This window comes from Phoca vitulina, unplaced genomic scaffold, assembly GCF_004348235.1.
Source record: "Phoca vitulina isolate PV1807 unplaced genomic scaffold, GSC_HSeal_1.0 scaffold100, whole genome shotgun sequence".
NCBI lineage: Eukaryota > Metazoa > Chordata > Mammalia > Carnivora > Phocidae > Phoca > Phoca vitulina.
The window spans coordinates 410,083-429,805 of NW_022589803.1; the positions used below are offsets into that span (position 1 = coordinate 410,083).

General features: G+C 41.8%; 1 protein-coding gene across 3 annotated transcripts in view; it reads left to right on the forward strand.

Annotated features, from left to right (window-relative positions):
• Nucleotides 1-19,723, forward strand: part of SPECC1L (sperm antigen with calponin homology and coiled-coil domains 1 like) — a 126,993-nt gene that overhangs the window by 13,436 nt on the left and 93,834 nt on the right. For 2 of the 3 annotated variants that reach the window (XM_032397549.1, XM_032397550.1), the window contains exon 2: nucleotides 17,101-17,290. In XM_032397549.1, coding sequence (XP_032253440.1) covers nucleotides 17,138-17,290 — 153 coding nt within the window. In that variant the 5' untranslated portion in view covers nucleotides 17,101-17,137. Of the gene's footprint in view, nucleotides 1-8,969; nucleotides 9,883-17,100; nucleotides 17,291-19,723 lie in introns of those variants that run through there. The other variant, XM_032397548.1, reaches the window with a different exon arrangement.

The window sequence follows — 19,723 nt, forward strand, 5'->3', positions numbered from 1 at the left end:
CCATCTCCTTAGATGAAGGAGGATTGAATGAAACGATGTGTGTGAAATTTCCAGCATAGCGCTTGGCATATAGTTGGCCCACAGGTTTTACTTTTCCTTCTTTACCTCTTGCCAGCGAGGTTTCAGAGGGATGGGAGAATGGTGGAGTTTGGCCATCAGGTTGTCAGTTTCTGCCAGGCAGCAAGGGGACTGCAGAAGGAGGTGCAGGTAAGCAGTGAGGCCCTGTGGCTCCTTCTCACATTTCATTCTGGGAGATCAGCGAGAGCCCTTCTTTGAGCTATCTGTCCTTTCCTAGGAAATGTGGATGGAATCCCAGGGGAGTAATAGGCCTGTGGCAGAGACATTCCTTTCCTGTCAGCCAATTCTGTTGAGTTGGCTTTTTCAGCTCAACAGAATGTCTGTGCGGATACGGCCCTGTGTATGGTAAAGTACAGAAAGATGGAGATCTTCCCTTCCTCCCAGGCTTAAACCAATCCCTGTACACCAAGGTTTCTAAGTCTTGGCACTATTGATATTTTGAGTCATACAGTTCTTTGTTGAAACGGGCTGTTCTGTGCATTATAGGATGTTTCGACCGTCCCTGGCCTCTACACACTCGATGTCAGTAGCACCCCATCGTGATAAGCAGAAATGTCTACAAACAGTGCCAGTGGTCCCTGAGGGGGCAAAATTGCCCACTGTTGAGACCATGACCTTATACTCAGCCATAAGGAAAAAGGACTCAGTATTTTTCTTATTAATTTTCATTTTATCTAACCAGTGAAATGCTTTTTGAAAAAGATTTCATTTTTATTCAACCGAATTCAAATTCGAATCTTTTTTTTTTAAGAAGGGAGTGCAGGGGAGGGGCAGAGGGAGAGGAGGGGGAGAGAGAGAATCTTAAGTAGTTTCCACACCCAGCATGGAGCTGGATGCAGGGCTCAGTCTTACAACCCTGAGATCATGACCTGAGCCGAAATCAGGAGTTGACTGCTTAACCGACTGAGTCACCCAGGCGCCCCATCTAATCTATTTTAACTTGTTTAGTTTATTTTTTTGTTTTTTAAAGATTTTATTTATTTATTAGAGAGAGAGATAGTGAGAGCAGGAACACAAGCAGTGGGAGTGGGAGAGGGAGAAGCAGGCTTCCTGCTGAGCAGGGAGCCCAATGTGGGGCTCGATCAGGACCTGGGATCATGACCTGAGCCGAAGGCAGATGCTTATCGACTGAGCCACTCAGGCGCCCCTTAACTTGTCTTTCTAAAAAGACTTCCTTTATGCTATTGACAAAACAATTCTCTAAAGTTTTGTTTTTTTTAGTTGAACAGTTAGGAACTTTTAAATTTTTTTTAAATGAGTTCTTCAGTGTAATTCATATATAACAAAATGCTTCCATTTTAAGTGTACAGTGTAATGGGGTTTGAAAATGTATACGGCCATATAAGCAGCGCCTCAGTCCAGGTACAGAGTATTTCATAACCCCCGAAAGTTCTCTTATATCTTGTTCAGTTAATTTCCCCTCCTTCCACCCCCAGGCAACCACTGATCTGCTTTCTGTCACTGTAGAAAAGTTTGCATTTTGTAGAATTTCATATAAATGGAATGTATCAGGCTTCTTTTTTTCTTTCTAAAGATTTATTTATTACTTGAGAGAGAGCAAGGGAGAGGGACAGAGGGAGAGGAAGAGAGAATCTCCAGCAGACTCCCTGCTGAGGGGGGAGCCCAGCTCGATCTCATGATCCTGAGATCACAACCTGAGCCGAAATCAAGAGTCATGCTTAATGGACTGAGCCACCCAGGCACCCCTCTGGCTTCTTTCATTTAATATAATGCTTTTGAGTTTCATCCATGCTGTTCCATGTTATCAGTGGATTCTTCCTTTTATTTGCTGGGTTTTATTTCATTATATAGCTATACCACAGTTTGTTTATCCATTCCCTTGTTGATGGGCATTTGGGTTGTTTCTGGTTTGGGGGTATTGTATGTATTTTTAAAAAAGCTGCTATTTTAAAAAGCTGCTATACACATTTGTGTATGTCTTTCTGTGCATATATGTTTTAATTTCTTTTGGATAAATTCCTGGGGCTGAATTACTGGGTAAAATGGTATGTGTTTAAATTTATGAGAAACTGCCAAAATGTTTTCCAAAGTAGCAGTACTGTTTTATACTTCTAGCAGCAATGTGTGGGAGAGTTCCAGGTGTTCTTGTCCTCGCTGACACTTTGTCTCTTTCATTTTGGTTGTTCAGTGAAGTGGTTCAAATCTAAAATTTTAAGCTTTTTTTATTATTTACTCATTTAAATCAAAAATTTATCTATTTACTTATTTTTAAGTCAGCTGTACACCCAATGTGGGGCTTGAACTCACAACCCTGAGATCAAGAATTGCATGTTCCAACTGAGCCAGCCAGGTGGCCCTTTAAACTTAATTTTTTTAAAAGGTTTTGGTGCGCCTGGGTGGCTCAGTTGTTGAGCGTCTGCCTTCGGCTCAGGTCGTGATCCCAGGGTCCTGGGATTGAGCCCCGCATCGGGCTCCCTGCTTGGTGGGAAGCCTGCTTCTCCCTTTCCCACTCTTCCTGCTGGTGTTCCCTCTCTCGCTGTCTCTCTCTGTCAAAATAAATAAAAATATTTTATTTATTTATTTATTTTTTTTAAAGATTTTTATTTATTTATTTAACAGAGATAGAGAGCACAAGTAGGCAGAGCGGCAGACAGAGGGAGAGGGAGAAGCAGGCTCTCTGCCGAGCAGGGAGCCCGATGGAGGGCTCGATCCCAGGACCCTGGGATCATGATCTGAGCTGAAGGCAGCCGCTTAACCGACTGAGCCACTCAGGCACCCCTAAATAAAAATATTTTTTAAAAAAAGGTTTTATTTATTTGAGAATTAGAGTGCGCACAAGTCGGGGGGTGCAGAGGGAGAGGGACAAGCAGACTCCACACTGAGCAGGGAGCCCAACACAGGGGCTCGATCCCAGGATTCTGGGATTAGGATCTGAGCCAGAGGCAGACACTTAACCAACTGAGCCACCCAGGTGCCCCTCCTTTAAGCTATTTATTTATTCAATTTACTTTTTGTTTTTATTAACCTATAATGTATTATTTGTTTTCAGGGGTATCGGTCTGTGATTCTTCAGTCTTACACAATTCACAGTGCTCACCATAGCACATACCCTCCCCAGTGTCCATCACCCCATCCCTCCCACCCACCTCCACTCCAGCAACCCTCAGTTTGTTTCCTGAGATTAAGAGTCTCTTATTGCTTGTCTCCCTGTCTGGTTTCATCTTGTTTCATTTTTCTCTCCCTTCCCCTGTGATCCTCTGTCTTGTTTCTCAAATTCCTCGTATCAGTGAGATCATATGATAATTGTCTTTCTCTGATTGACTTATTTCGCCTTTAAGTTTATTTTTAAAGGATTTTTTACACTGTTATATTTGAACGAGTAGTGAAATGCAAAAAAAAATTTCATTTTGTATTTTGGATCAGAGTTCGTTATAAATGTAAAAATATACCAAATTGGTGTTTTTAATTAAAAATATGGCCGACGGTTTATTTTATGAATATAGCATTGTGCAGTTGTGTAACTGCCTGCCAAAACTCCGAGCATAAAGCCGTGGCTTGAAGGGGTCCTGAATAAACGTTTTCTTTTTGTAAATATTCACAAACCTTGGCTAAGGAGGGAATGGCCAGAAAAGACTCAAAATTTCTTGCATTCTGGGAGTTTGAACTTCGGGAACCAATTTGTTTTGGACTAAATCTGGAAAAATCATTTGTGTACTGTAGCCAGAAATTCTTTTAGGCTGTCCTTTTCCAGCCTTGTCACTTGTCTGGAATGTTAAGTATTGTCAGTTTAACGGCCTTTCAGCAGCTTATATTAAAAAGAGAGATCTCCAGAAATGGATCTGAAGAGGTCTTGGTATAAGATTAGGTTTTTTGAAAAGAGAGAGAGGCAAACCAAGAACAGAGGCTTAACTATAGAGAACAAAGTGATGGTTACCAGAAGGAAGGTGGGGGGTGGGGAGAGTGGGTTCATTAGGTGATGGGGATTAAGGAGTGCACTTGTGATGAGCACTGGGTGATGTATGGAAGTGTTGAATCACTTTATTGTACACCTGAAGGTAATATTACACTAACTGGAATTTAAATAAAACTTAAAAAAACCTAAAAAATATTTTTTTTTGTTATTTGGAAAGCAGTAAGAAGAAGACTTATGGTTCTAAGTTTGAAAAATCCAGGGAGCCTCTAGTTGCTAAAGATTTCCTTGTGTTAAATCTTGTAGCGTGATAGAAATAATAAATTAATACTAGTGGGCTTCTCTCTGGCCAAAACCAAATGGACATAGAGTTGTGCTTTTGAATTTTTGTTGCTGATAATTAACTCCTTTTTCTTAGCATCCTGTCTATCCAGTAGCTGTGGCTTAGTGGGAGGAGCTCAGACTTTGGGCAAACTGTTTACCTCCCTAACCCCAGTTTCTTCCTCCTTTCCAGCCACGTAGGGTGATGATGATCAGGTGTGCTGGTGCAGCACTGGCCTTTCTCCCTGGCAGGCTGACTGTCTCCAGGCAGTTTGCTCATAATTTAAACAAAAACAACACCGGCAAAGTGTCTCTACCTCCTCATGACTGTCTCCCCTTAACAAAGCCAAAGTTTTGAAAAGGTCTTTATCTTTCATCTCCTGCTCAATTTTTTATCGCATTCCACTGCAGTCTGACTTGGCCCCTGACCTTCCTCTTGGGGCTGTTAGCCTTGCTCACCATCAGCTCCTTATTGCTAACTTCAGTATCCACTTGGGCATGGCTGGTCAGTGTGGCCTTTCTCCTGTTGATGCTCCCTTCACAGAACGTGGCCAGATGGAAAGGAGGAAGCTGGGAGGGAAAGTGGCGGCGGGGGGGGGGAGGGGGGAATCGAAGAGGTAGCTGTTTTTTCCTCCTTCTGTGACCATGGGGGTGTTTAAGAGTGGTACACCCCTTGGGTAAGGAGAGGATACTGAGGCGAAGTTCCTTCCTTCTCAGGGCTGGAGGTGGAACTGAAGAAGAGGTGGATCTGAATGCCACCTTTCCACCTCAGTAAGTCATAATGTGGACCACTGATTTCTGGAAACAATACCATAACAGGACAAACTACCATATTAAATGTGCACTTTAGTTGATAATCACACCGTGATTTTAGGCATGAAATAAAGTCAGTGTCAGGGCACCTGGCTGGCTCAGTGGGAAGACCATGTGACTCTTGATCTCGAGGTCGTGAGGTCGTGAGTTTGAGCCCAAGTTGGGTGTAGAGATTACTTAAATAAATAAACTTTAAAAAAATTGGTATTAAAAATGAGAAGATATTGTTTTACCATAAAAATAAGCGTTTGAAAATTGTCAGCTGCTTAGTAAAAGTATTTTGGGCACTAATGGACTTTTGTATGTGGATCCAGACTAAGTAGAGAATTGTGCTTCCAAAGGCATTTCTCCTCGGCTTCTCTCCTTCCTCTCCCTGTTTCCTGCATCTCTCATACACGCCCACTTGCACATGGGCAGGGTTTTGACATGACAGGGCTCACGCTTTTCCTTTGAGTAAGCCTTGACTTTTTCAATGGAGTCTCGCTCCAGGTCTGTAAAATGTGTACATTTAAATGCACGTTTCTGATTCTGTGTCATAATTCACAAAAGAAGGGTTAGAAACATGTATGTGTCGAAGAATTCACTATCGGATCAGTCTGTTGCATTAGGATTTATCTAATTAAAACATTTCTTACTGAATTTCTTCCGTGTTCTGTTTGGTTTTTGTAGCCCACATGCTTTTATCAGTTTGGTTTTGGTTTTGATTCATTTAGTAACGTGTAGTTACTGACTCCAGTGTGGCTAGTTTTCTAAATTTCAGTTTTCCCTTGACTGTGTGATTCCTTCTCCTCAATGTTTTAAGTCTGTTCTTATTTTACATTTTATTTTATTTTTATTTATTTATTTATTTATTATTTATTTTTAAAGATTTTATTTATTTATTTGACAGGGAGAGACACAGCGAGAGAGGGAACACAAGCAGGGGGAGAGGGAGAGGGAGAAGAAGACTTCCCGCTGAGCAGGGAGCCTGATGCGGGGCTCGATCCAAGGATCCTGGGATCATGACCTGAGCCGAAGGCAGACGCTTAACGACTGAGCCACCCAGGCGCCCTTTATTTTACATTTTAATATAATCCCTACATTTCAAATATGGAGCTTGTGAAATAAGAGAGAAATGTATCTAGATTGTTTGGGTTGAAACCCTTTTTGGATTTTTGGTGGGATATTGAATGGCATAAAAAATTATACCTAATCAGCAGTTTCCTTTTTAAAAGTAGTTTTGATTCCTGGTTCTGAATGGTATAAAATATGAAATAGAATTTTTGAATTCCTGAAAGATCCTAATCCATCCTCCTTGCCTTCTGAACAAGGCTCACAGAGTTAGCATGACTTATCAAGGTCATGCAGACTTGTCAGGCTTGTGACCACAATCCAGGTTTCTTGATTATCATTCCAGTGAACTCCCTAGCATATATTTTCAGTATTTCCTGATATATAATTTTCAGTGGGAAAGAACCAGAAGCAAGTGTTGTTTGTTGACATCTATGCGCAATAGTATATAATTTAATGTAAGTAGTGAGTATAAACAGTCTTTAGTCATTCCTTATAAAGGGTTTCTCTTACAAAGTGTCTTTTGAATTGCTGCTTTTATTTTAATAAGGCATTAGTCATACTTGGGGCATGCAGTGTGTTCTTCTCTACGTTATGATAGCTCACATTTATCCCATCTTTACTGTGGGCTGTCACCCTGCCAGGCAGTTTAGGTTCATTACTTCATTTAATCCTCTCAACATCCTTATAAGGGAGGTAGCATTAGCAGCCCATTTTACCTATGAGGAAACTGAGATTTCAGAGAGGTTGAGTAACTTGCCCAGGGATACATTTGTTTGTGCGAGATAGGGCAGTCTTTGGGATACTGGCTGTTTTAAAGAAAGATTTAAGAATATCAGTTAAATAACAAATTTAAATAGTTTTAAATAGCAATATATTTTGCATAACAGAAGGAAAAAGAGGTTATAATTGGAGGTGAATAGGAGGCATTCAAAGGAAAAAGTAGTGACCCTGTCAAGATCCTGATGTGACTGGGCATGCGCCTGGGTGGCTCAGTTGGTTAAGCGTTGCCTTAAGCGTTGCCTTCGGCTCAGGTCATGATCCCAAGGTCCTGGGACTGAGCCCTGCATTGGGCTCCCTGCTCAGTGGGGAGCCTGCTTCTCCCTCTACCTCTGCTGCTCCCCCTACTTGTGCTCTCTTGGTCTCTCACATGCGTGCTCTCTGTCAGATAAATAAATACATAATTAATTAATTAATTAATTAATAAAATCTTTAAAAAAATCCTGGTGTGAGTGTAGAAGGAAGAGAGAGGGCTGTCAGGGCTGAAGGTGCTTCTCCGTGAGGGAGGGGCCTTAGCTCTCTGGCAGTTCCCAAGACAGTCTGTGTTCTCCACTCAGTGTAGATCCTTCTTGATGCAGTATCCTGACAGTAAAGATAAAATTTCAAGGTCCTTTTGGCATTATTTTTGAAACTTGATTGGTGTGCTCCTCATAGGTGGGTGGTTGGGGAGGATGGAGTTTCTGAATCACTGAGATAAATTCCCATTCCTGATCTTGTGTTGTTGCACCTTTTTTCCCCCCTGACCTTTGCACCGTGGCAAAGTGAATTCCCCTGGAATGAGTGTAGCAGGATTTTTGTTTTTTTTCTTTGTCTATACATGTTATTTTGTCCAAGAACTCTACAGTTAGGTTTTATCAGCTCCTCTTACAGGAGAAAAGACAGAGTTGAAAAGATAGAAGGTGATTAAGAGATCTGCCCACAATCACACAGCTTGTATGCAAAACTGGAGCTTGAACCCAGCTCTCCTGACTTCAGTTCAGTACTCTGCTACTGTTTCTGAGACCTGGAGGGAGCCTTGTCATTGCTCGGACCTATGTAACATTGTCATCAGTTCTGTGAATTTTACTAAGTTAGAAGGTTTTTGGAGTCAGAAGGTACCTTTGAGATACCTTAGAATCCAGCCTCCTTGTATTGTAGATGAGGATCCTGAGTGGATATGTGACTTAGGTTAAAGACAGCACTTGTTCGAGGGAGAACTGTGGTTTTAAGTCAAAGTCAGAATTTTAAGATATCCTAGAAAATTTCTGTAATAAAATGTTAGGGGAAAAAAAGAGGAAAAAGCAGCTTAGTGGCCATTTGCGTGAAAAAGACTTGTGAGTATTAGGTAACCATGAACTCAGTGTGTGCTTCTGGTAGTTCCTAGAAAGGCAGCTTTTCTTTCTTTAGGTTAAGTTAAGAGGAGCTTCAGCGTCTAGATCAAGAGAAGTAATATCACACTGAGCTCTACTTGCCAGACCAGATCTGTGTAGCATCTGTGCCCAGTTCCGAGGGCCCGTGTACCAAGTTGCCAATGGACACAGATGGTGTGGAATCTGGAGGCGTGGCTGGAGATTCATGGGGTTGATGGTGGAAGAAAGGCAGGCTTAAAGTAGCGCTGTGGTGGTCTTCAGATCCTGGGAGAGCTGCGGGACGAGAGTAGTACTTTTTTTTTTTTTTAAAGATTTTATTTAGGGGCGCCTGGGTGGCTCAGTCGTTAAGCATCTGACTTTGACTCAGGTCATGATCCCAGGGTCCTGGGTTCAAGCCCCACATTGGGCTCCCTGCTCAGCAGGAAGCCTGCTTCTCCCTCTCCCACTCCCCCTGCTTGTGTTCCTTCTCTCGCTGTGTCTCTCTCTGTCAAATAAATAAAATCTTAAAAAAAAAATAAAAATAAAGATTTTATTTATTTGTGAGAGAGAGTGCGGGGGGAGGAGCAGAGGGAGAGGGACAAGGAGGCTCTGCACTGAGCATGGAGCCCAACGCTGGGCTCGATCTCACAACCCTGAGATGATGACCTGAGCCGCAATCAAGAGTCTGACACTTAACCGACTGAGTCACCCAGGCGCCCCAAGAATGGTACTTTTGAGTTTGGAGTCAGGTCAGAGGAAGGGAGTTACAGGGAAGGAGATGACGATCAGGCTTTCTCATGCTTGAGCCCCACCAGCATGTTATGCCCCTTCAGCCCATCCTCCACACCAGCACCAGGTTCATCTTTAGGATTTGTAAATCCGAGTTAGGGCTGCACTGACTTTAGTCTGTCTGTAGTTTGCTATCCAGTTTCAGACAAAGGCCTGCTGGGCCCTTCCCCACTAGTTCTTTTGACATTTCTGTATTCTAGCCAGACCCAAGTTCTTAGAGTCCTTCAAGTGAGCCCATGCTTTCTCACAACTCTGTGAGGTGTACCTCTCACCCCGTTCCCTAGAGGCAGAACCAAGGACTAGCTCTTTCTACTGCCATTGTGCCTTGTATATCTGTTTACCTTATTTTGTCAGCAAAATTTATGAAGGATGGGGTCCTCTTCACTGTTTTTTTATTGTATCTTGTTTCTTCCACTAAACTGTGAGCTCCTTGAAAGTAGGTATTATTTTTGTCTTAATTATCTTTATGTGTCCATGTATTTATTCATGCCTTGTGTGACTAGTGTCCTAGAGAAGTGGCATTTCCCATGGCACAAAGTAAGTATTCAGTGAATGTTGAGTAAATAATGACTTGCTTCAGAACTTTTTAGTAGTCTCCTCCAACAGTAGATGTTTGTAATTAGAAGATTTGTCAGTGATGTTGCATGCAGGATTTCCTATTAATGGCCTCCAAAATATTTACCATTTTTAAGAGTCTGTGGTTTGATTTTTTTTTTTTCAAGTAATCTCTACACCCAACATGGGGCTTGAACTCACCACCCTGAGACCAAGAGTCGAATGCTCTACAACTGAGCCAGCCAGGCGCCCCGTGCTTTGACTTTTAAGTAGTATTTTATCTACCATATCTGGCAGGTAAGAGATGGCCCTTTATTTGTTTTCCTCAGTAGGTTTTAATTATGTGATCTCCTTGTAGATGTAAAGGAAACTCAAGCTACTTATGTGGCTGTGGATGTGTAATTAGCTTTAGGGAGGGCTCCTGGAGCTGTAAATCCTGTCCTGGGGAGCCCAAGTACAGGGACATCCTTGTGAGAGTTCTGGCCACCCAGACTGCAGCCTTCTTAATGCAGGGTTATTTCTGTAAAATGAGGGCAGCTGTGTCTCTGCCCATGCCTAACAAATAACTATTTTAAATTAAAAAGTAGCAGGTATCTATAAATTAATATGCTTATAGCTAAGAGTTTTATTTTTACAGCTGTAACTTAGTACATACTGATTTAGAACTGGCGATAAATTTTGTGCTCTGAAAACGATAGGTTTTATATTAAATAACATGACAGTACCTTCAAAATGAAAAAAATTTGGTCAAGAATATCAGCACTGATCCAAAGGACAAGTAGATAAATCTAGAAGGGCAGATTGAGCAGTATAGTTTTAGTGTTGTTACATTTTGGTCGTATCTTGTGAAATATTTATTGAGATGAAAACTGCACATTCCTGGTGAATTATTGTGTGTGGTTGCACTGGGGACTGTACGGAGCAGTGGGCAGGGTATGGGGTTTGGATTCAGACTACTGAATGGTGACCCAGGGAGAGTGAGTTCTGTCTGAGCCTCTGTCAATGCCTATGTGGGCTCTTGTGAGGAGTCAGTGAACTGTACCAGGTACAGCACAGCTGGGACATGATGCCGGCCACATGGAAGGGGCTCAAGGCCTTTAGTGCCTTTCCCTATTTTGGGAGCACTGCATCCGTTTTGATGTTTTTAAGAAATATTATTTGAGAAATACATCAAGCATACTTCATGGATTTATTTATTTTTTTTAAAGATTTTATTTATTTATTTGACAGAGAGAGACACAGCGAGAGAGGGAACACAAGCAGGGGGAGTGGGAGAGGGAGAAGCAGGCTTCCTGCAGAGCAGGGAGCCCGATGCGGGGCTCGATCCCAGGACCCTGGGATCATGACCTGAGCCGAAGGCAGACGCTTAACAACTGAGCCACCCAGGCACCCCACTTCATGGATTTATTGTAGTTGGAGATTATTCTTAGTATTTGTAGAGGCAGGATCCATACTATTATTGTGAGGAGAGCTACTTTTTATTCCTCCCAAACCTTGACTTCTCTGGACTAGAAATAGTGCCGGGTCTGGGTACTGATGACAGCCCTGAGCAGGATTGGGGAAGGGATAGTAGTAACTTACACCACACCCCTTTTTTCAACTTTTTTTCTTTTTTTTAAATTTTATTTATTTATTTGTTAATAAGAGAGTGTGAGAGAGCACAAGCAGGGGTAGTGGCAGGCAGAGGGAGAGGGAGAAGCAGGCTCTCCGCTGAGCAAGGAGCCTGACGCAGGACTCGATTTCAGGACCCCAGGATCATGACCTGAGCTGAAGGCAGATGTCCAACTGACTGAGCCACCCAGGCGTCCCTTTTTTTTTTTTTTTTTTTTTAATTTTTAAAAAATTTTACTCCTTTTTTCAACTTTTAGACACTTTAAGTGCTATGAACTGTACTGGTCCTTTCCCTCTACTCTAATCTGTCCCATGCTCAGGGGACTCGAGAGGCTCTCTAGGTAGGGTTAGCGATTCCTTCTTCTTAACCAGGTAGGGGACAAGATCTGCTGGTGAATTAGAATCCGTTTTTGAGGATCTTTGCCCTTAGATAGGGGTCATTTTAGAAAATCATGGAAGCTTTTCTCATCTCAATGGTTGGTGGTTGCTATTGAGATTTAGTAAGTAGGGGCCATGGAATTCTAGACTCAATGAAGTATCAGTTCTGCAAAATCAAAACTTTTCCTGTGATCTGCCACAACTTTGGAATATCTTGTTGAATAATTTACATAGAAAAAAACCATTTATGGGACGCCTGGGTGGCTCAGTCCGTTAAGCGGCTGCCTTCAGCTCAGGTCATGATCCCAGGGTTCTGGGATCGAACCCCACATCGGGCTCCGTGCTTGGTGGGGATCCTGCTTCTCCCTCTCCCTCTGCCTGCCTGCCGCTCCCCCTGCTTGTGCTCACTCTCTTGCTATCTCTCTGTGTCAAATAAATAAATAAAATCTTAAAAAAAAAAAAAGAAAAAAACTTTATGACTAAGCCTAGAATCTAATTCCATTTTACACAAAGAGGGCATTTTTTAAGTGTAATTTTGGTATAGATGGAATTTTCCAGGAATGCAGCTACTGTAGACATTGAGGAGAAATTGTTTTGTTTTCAGCTTTACCAAATGTATTAGTCAGGGTTCTCCAGAGGAACAGACCAGTAGGATCTAGACACACACACACACACACACACACACACACACACAGATTTATTATAAGGAGTTGGCTCACATGATCATGGAAGCTGAGAAGGACCAGGATCTGCAATCGGCAAGCTTGAGACCCAGGAGAGCCAACAGTGTAAGTTCCAGTCCAAGTCTGAAGGCCTGAGAATCACTTGTAAATTCAAGTCTGAAAGTTGGTGGGATTGAGACCGAAGAAGAGCCAATTTTTCAAGTGGAGTCCAAAGATGGGAAAAGACCAACATCCCAACTCAAAGAGTCAGGAATCTCTGTAAATTCAAATGTTAATCTCATTCAGAAACATCCTCACGAAAAAAACCTAAAAACAAAACAAAACCAGATCTTACTCAAAAAAAAAAAAAGAAGAAAAGAAAAAGAAACATCCTCACACCCAGAATAATTTAACCAAATGTCTGTGCACTCCATGGCTCAGTCAAGTTGGCATATAAAATTAACCATCACACTGGGGCGCCTGGGTGGCTCAGTTGGTTAAGCGACTGCCTTCGGCTCAGGACATGATCCTGGAGTCCTGGGATCGAGTCCCACATCAGGCTCCCTGCTCAGCAGGGAGTCTGCTTCTCCCTCTGACCCTCCTCCCTCTCATGCTGTCTGTCTCTCATTGTCTCTCTCGCAAATAAATAAAATCTTAAAAAAAAAAAAAAAAAAAAATTTAACCATCACACTAATAAGAGTGATACATCCTTTTAGAAAATCACATTGTTGATAGCATGCATGATAGATGGCATGGTATCTTGAGTTTCAGTACTACAAACTGCCCAAGTCAAGACTCTTTGTAGTCAAATTCACAGTGATTTAACTTAGAGGTGTGGATTTCTTACTGTTTTATTCCTCATATAGTCTTGCTTGAAAATTCACATATTGAAATTCACATTTATTACAAATTATTTTTATTTTTTATGTTTTAGTTGCCATATTATGTAGATATTTTTAGAAAGTACCTGTGTGTATATAATAAATAAGTTAGCTTTGTATTCCACTTCAGTAGTAAAGGTATATTTACATATTTGTTGGAGAAAGGGAGCTTTGGGTCCAATGTGGGTAAGAATGAGTGGTCTAAGATCTAAGATCTCAAGCTGCCGGTGTCTTGGACCAGTGTGTATCTCAGCATTTTTAAAGCTTTTGGCTATGCTGCTTGTCTTCTCTCTGATCTTTGCAAAACTGTAGTCCTTCTCTTTATCTTATCGGGTATTTTATAATGTTCGGATCTACTTTCTAGAAGTCCTTGTTTGATGTTCATTAGGTTTTTTTTTTTTTAAAGATTTTATTTTATTTTTTTTCAAAGATTCTATTTATTTATTTGATAGAGAGAGACACAGTGAGAGAGGGAACACAAGCAGGGGGAGTGGGAGAGGGAGAAGCAGGCTTCCTGCTGAGCAGGGAGCCCGATGCGGGGCTCGATCCCAGGACCCTGGGATCGTGACCTGAGCCGAAGGCAGACGCCTAACAACTGACCCTCCTAGACTCCCCTTTAAGATTTTATTTTTAAGTAATCTGTACACCCAACTTGGGGCTTGAACTCACATCAAGAGTTGCATGCTCTTCCAACTGAGCCAGCTAGGCTCCCCAGGTGTTTTTTGTTTTGTTTTTATAACCACTTTATTGAGATATAATTCATGTGCTGCACAATTCACCCATTTTAAAGTGTAAAATTCAGTGGTTTTCAGTATATTCACAGCCATTATCACAGTCTAATTCTAAATGTTTCATCCCAAAAAAGAAACCCTGTGTCCGTTAGCTGTATCCATTCCTGCTACCCTAACCTCTGACAACCTCTAATTTACTTTTGTCTCTATGAATTTGCCTATTCTGGACAATTTGTATAAATGGAATCATACAGTACACGATTCTTTGTGTCTGGTGTCTTTTATCTGGTATAATGTTTTCAGGGTTGTACTATGTATTGGTAGTTCATTTCTTTTTTATGCCCAAATAATATTCCATCGGATGGATATACCACATTTTGTTTCTCCATTCATCAGTTGATAGACATTTGGAATTGAAAGAAAAAGTATTTTGTATGCAGAAGGCATATAAACAGAACTATGTGATAGTAATATGTATCCAGTAAATAGCAAATACGTGTTGATAAGTAAAAATTTAAATGCTAACAAAGAATTCTGTTATGGTTTAATTTGGGAGAATTTTTTGAGGTTGTTTGGGATGTTTCCAGTTTGTGGCTATTATGAATAATGTGTCTGTGGATATTTGTATATAAATTTGTGGACAGATGTTTTCATTTCTCTTGGGTATAAATCCAGGAGTAGACTTGCTGGATCATATGGTAACTCTGTGTTTAAGCATTTGAGGAACTGCTAGACTGTTTTCCAAAGTGGCTGCACAATTTTATATTCCTTCCAGCTGCATGTGAGGGTTTTAATTACTGCATATCCTTTACAACATTTGTTACCATCTATTTTTTTTTTTTAGATTTTTTTAAAAAAGTAATCTCTACACCCAATGTGGGGCTTGAATTTACAATCCCAAGATCAAGAGTTGAATGCTTCACTGACTGAACCAGCCAGGCACCCCTCTGTCTTTTTGATTATAGCCATCCTAGTGGATGGAAAGTGGTAATTCATTAGGTTTTAAGTGGTAGCAGCAGAAAGGGACAGTCTGTTGCATTGTCCAGTATGGTAGCTACTATGTACCTTAAGTTTAAATTGGTTAAAATTAAATAAAATTAAAAATGCAGTTCTTTAGTCACACCAGCCACATTTTAAGTGCTCAGTAGCCACAAGTGCTAGTGGTTACTGTATTGGACAGCACAGATATACATAAAACATTTTTATTATTGCAGTAAGTTCTATGAGGAAAATTTAATTTGGCAGGAGCTGGATGAGTAGGCAGAGAATGGTAGAGGGTCTGAGTGGTGTAGAAAGGACTGTGGGTGTGGAATTTGGAGAAGAGAAGAAAGAAACTTCAGGGAACCGTCTATAAGATATGAGACTTAGAAAAGAGCAGGTAAATAAAACGGGGAAGTGAAAAGTTGAAGGAAAGGTTCTTAGGAGCTTTATCTTTCCACAGTACTTTGAGTTAGCGATGGATCCAGTGTCATTCCTTCATTCTGTAGTTGAGGAAAGCCTAGACTTGCTGCCGAGGTTTCGCTGTGTTTTGGTTGCTGTTAATAATAGCGTTCTTTTTGCTCAAGGGCCTTACCATGTTGAGGGGAGGAGCAGAGCCCCCTTTGCCCTGTCTCAGTGTTCCTGCCACCAAACCTGTTGGTACAGTTTGTATTATGTCAAGGCAAGATAAATCTGGAGTGTTCGACCTCAGTGTAGGTAAAGTACTCCTTAAGGCTATTGGGACGAGCCTTTTCTTTTCCAAAAGGTTATTCTGTAAGTTTACTTTTATTAGTGTGTAGAAATCTTCACAGAATAGAACAGCTTCTTTTTGTGGTCATAGTAGTTTCTCAGAGTCATCATACACAAAACTGTTTCTATTCAAATAGACTTTCATTTTTGTGAAAGCCAACCTGGTCCGTGACATCTTTCCAAACCTGATATTACTTACTGTAGGGATTGCTTTTCTAGTTTAGTTAATAAAGATATATTTAAGCGTTTATTTGGGTGCAGTTTTGTGTGCTGCCAGTGTTATTTCAAGTCATCTAAGCTATGAAATCAAGCATGAGCTGTTTAGGTGGTAGACTTGTCACATTCCTTACAGGTATGTAGATGGTCCTGTTTTCTGAACCAAAAAGTTGAGGTTTATGTCTTTTTTTTTTTTTTTTTAATTTTTTTTTTTTGAGAGAGAGCACATGAGAGAGAGCATGAGCAGGGTGAGGGGCAGAGGGAGAGGGAGAAGCAGACTCCCCACTGAGCAGGGAGCCTGATGCGAGGCTCGATCCTAGGACTCTGGGATAATGACCCGAGCCGAAGGCAGGCACCCAACTGACTGGGCTACCCAGGTGCCCCTGAGGTTTACGTTCTGATAAGGAATTTTGATACTGCCTCTTGATAAAAGAGATATGCTGGGAAATATATGTAGAGCCTAAATGTTGGAGTTTCTGGGATGTTCTCCTGGCTTATGGGAGGTTATCACAGCAGATACTTGAAATTAGGACTGTGCCAGACAATTTAGAAAATATGCTCACCCTTAACTTAAATACCTACAAAATGGCTAATTCTCAAATGCCAGGATGATTATTGCTTCATTAATTGCTAAGGATAATGTATGCTGTGTTGTATTTAGCCAGTTCCATTAGAGATCTACGATATCCCTTTTTTTTTTTTCTTAGAGAGTTCGTGCATGTGGTCCTGCAGGTGGTGGGTGGGGGGGTGGCAGGGAGAGGGAGAGAGAAATCTTAAGCAGGCTCCAGGCTCAGCATGGAGCTGGATGTGGGCTCAGTCCCAGGACCCTGAGATCATGACCTGAGCCAAAATCAGGAGTCAGACCCTAAACTGTCTAAGCCACCCAGGCGCCCCTAGGGTATTCCTTTTAATGACTGAACTAGAAATAGTTTCAAGTTAGTAATATTCAAGGAGGAAGCCTTAAACGTGGGGTGCATTCTGATTAGCAAGTCTAAGAGCTTTTCAACTTTTAATTTTCTGTATCAATATCTAGTTTTCAAACATTTTTTTAAAGATTTTATTTATTTATTTGACAGAGAGAGACACAGCGAGAGAGGGAACACAAGCAGGGGGAGTGGGAGAGGGAGAAACAGGCTTCCTGCTTCCCAGTCATGACCTGAGCTGAAGGCAGACACTTAAGGACTGAGCCACCCAGGCGCCCAGCTTTCAAACATTTTTATTTATTGCATGGTAAAAATCTTCAGAAACAAATTTCTAAAGAGCTTTCTTCCAGTTGTGTTCTTAGTATAATGCCATTTCTTTCCACAGATTTGCTTGTAAATGCATCACGAAGAGGCAACCCAGAATGAAGAAAGCAAGCAGGAGTGTTGGCTCAGTGCCTAAAGTGTCTGGGATAAGCAAAACGCAAACAGTAGAAAAAACGAAACCTGAAAACAGCTCTTCAGCATCTACAGGAGGCAAACTTGTAAAACCTGGAACAGCAGCATCGTTGTCGAAGGTATTAATGTGGCAATGTTTGAATATGTGATGGATTTTAGAAGGAGCAAATCTTAGTATGATGTTTGATTTATTAAATAAACATTGTTTAGGATTCGCCCTCTGCTGGTGCTGAGAACACATAGCCTTTGAAGAGTTCACAGTGTGGTAGACTTGGTTTGTTTGGTCTGGCTTTACAAGTGAAACCAAATAGTAGACTTGTTTATGAAACATATCATTGAGCACTTGCCTTGTGCAAGACTCTTGTGCCAGTGTGAGCTGGAGTTAGTCTTTTCTTTAGGGAGCTTGTGGTGTAACGGGTGGAGGTTGTCACATACATGCATAGCTAAAATACATGCAAAAAAGTCAGATTCCCTGGGGGAGTAGGAGGACAGCATAGGCATTTCAGGAAAACATTGTTGCTAGCCTGTGAAGGTTTTGCAAAAGAGCATGTGTGGTAGGTCTTAAAGGATGACCAGCAATAACATTCCTGAAACGCCTAGGGAGGGTATTTTTAATCCCACCCCACCCCCTTGCACACCATAAACTGTTCTTCTTTTTCTGACAACTGATCCCGTATTAATCCTGTTAAAATTGGGCGATATTAATTTAGTTGGAGCTTAACTAGTTTTCTTTACGCCTTTTCGAGGCTGGTTTGGTTCTTGTTAGTACAGGATGGTGACTGCGGGCTTCAGAAGCAGACAGACCCTGGCTTTGTTTGCATGTGCTTCACAGCACCATGATCAGGATGAAATGAGGAATGTATGGAAGTGGGTAGCACAGAGTCTGGCACATGGCAAGGGCTTCATAAATGACAGGTAGTAGCATTTTTTTTTTTTTTTAAGATTTACTTATTTGAGAGAGAGAGAGAGCACACAAGCAGTGGGGCAGAGGGAGAGGGAGAAGCAGACTCCCTGTGGAGCAGGAAGCCCAACTTGGGGCTCGATCCCAGGACCCTGGGATTATGACTTGAGCTGAAGGCAGACGCTTAACGACTGAGCCACCCAGGCGCCCCAGGTAGTAGCATTTTTATTGATTATCTCTAGAAACTTTTACTGGCTCAGGACTGATTCCTGAAAAGAATAGTCTTTTTCTGTGGGGTGCTCTCAGTGTCTGTGTTGTTTTGGACCACCCAAGGGACAAGATGACTGTGGGCCATTTTTCTGCCGGTCAGATCTTAGGTATATTGCACAGAGATCCATACAGTCTTTTAGTCTTTCTTAGTGCAGAATCCACTTATTCTTTGCTTGTTTGTCCTGGGAATTTTGTGTTTTGAGTAGAAACTGACTCTGTGGGGAAAACCTGGAGAGGGTTAGTGCTAGTCTCATAGGAGAAACTAAGCACTGTTTGAAACACGATCCATTCAAAAGCCTTTTGTCCAGGCAGGGCTTTGATAGATTGTGGCTTAATTATTTTAAGAAGCACCTCATGGAACAGCTAATGAGGGACTTCCTTATGTGTTGAAAGATCTAGCTGGAAATGCTGGTTTTTCTATTCCAGGGTTATCAAAACTAGACCCAGACTTACTCCATGGGCTTGGAGGTGCCCCCAGATTTTCTCCTTGCTGCAGTTTTGATGAGCTGCTGGGTGTCATCCTATGGCCCAGAGAATGGTACCAGGAATAGACCTTTGCCCTACTTCCGTTAGTCTGAATCAACACCCTGAATTACTTCCTTGATGGCAGTGCTGCCACTCTTGTGTAAGGTAGCTGTCATTTTCTGACCTAACTGGTTACTCACTTGCTGGGGGTGTCTTCAGAGTGCCTGTGTGACTGGGTGACCTGTTATTTACGTGACTGGAAGAACAGGTTGCAGCACTGGCAGTGGATGTGTTCTACTGCTTTTCTTCTGTTGCCTCCTCATCAGTGGCAGGCAGGGTCTTTGAAGGTTTCCTGTGAAGTATGCCCTGAACAGGCATGTCACATCTTCTGAGGCCTGTATCTGGAGCTGATGGTAGTTTGGTTTTGAACAGTGAGTACTTTTTCATTGTAAAGCAAAACAACTGTATCTGCTGCGTGCCAGCACACGCCACTGCCCATAGCTTTGGCTGTCCTTAGTTGCTTCACATAAGTAGGGGGTGGTGTGTATGTGTGTAGTGAGGAGGGTCTTAGAAGAGGCAAAACTATTTGGGAACACTTTAGCCTGAAGCAATAGCTTTTACTTAAGAAAGGAGAAGGAAAAAGTCACTGAATAGAAGTTGAAGTGAAAAGACAAAGAAGGAAAGAAGAAAATAGTGGGGCGCCTGGGTGGCTCAGTCGTTAGGCGTCTGCCTTCGGCTCAGGTCGTGATCCCAGGGTCCTGGGATCGAGCCCCGAATCAGGCTCCCTGCTCAGCGGGAAGCCTGCTTCTCCCTCTCCCACTGCTTGTGTTCCCTCTCTTGTTGTGTCTCTCTCTGTCAAATAAATAAATAAAATCTTAAAAAAAAAAAAGAAAATAGTGAAAATGAACAGAAAAAT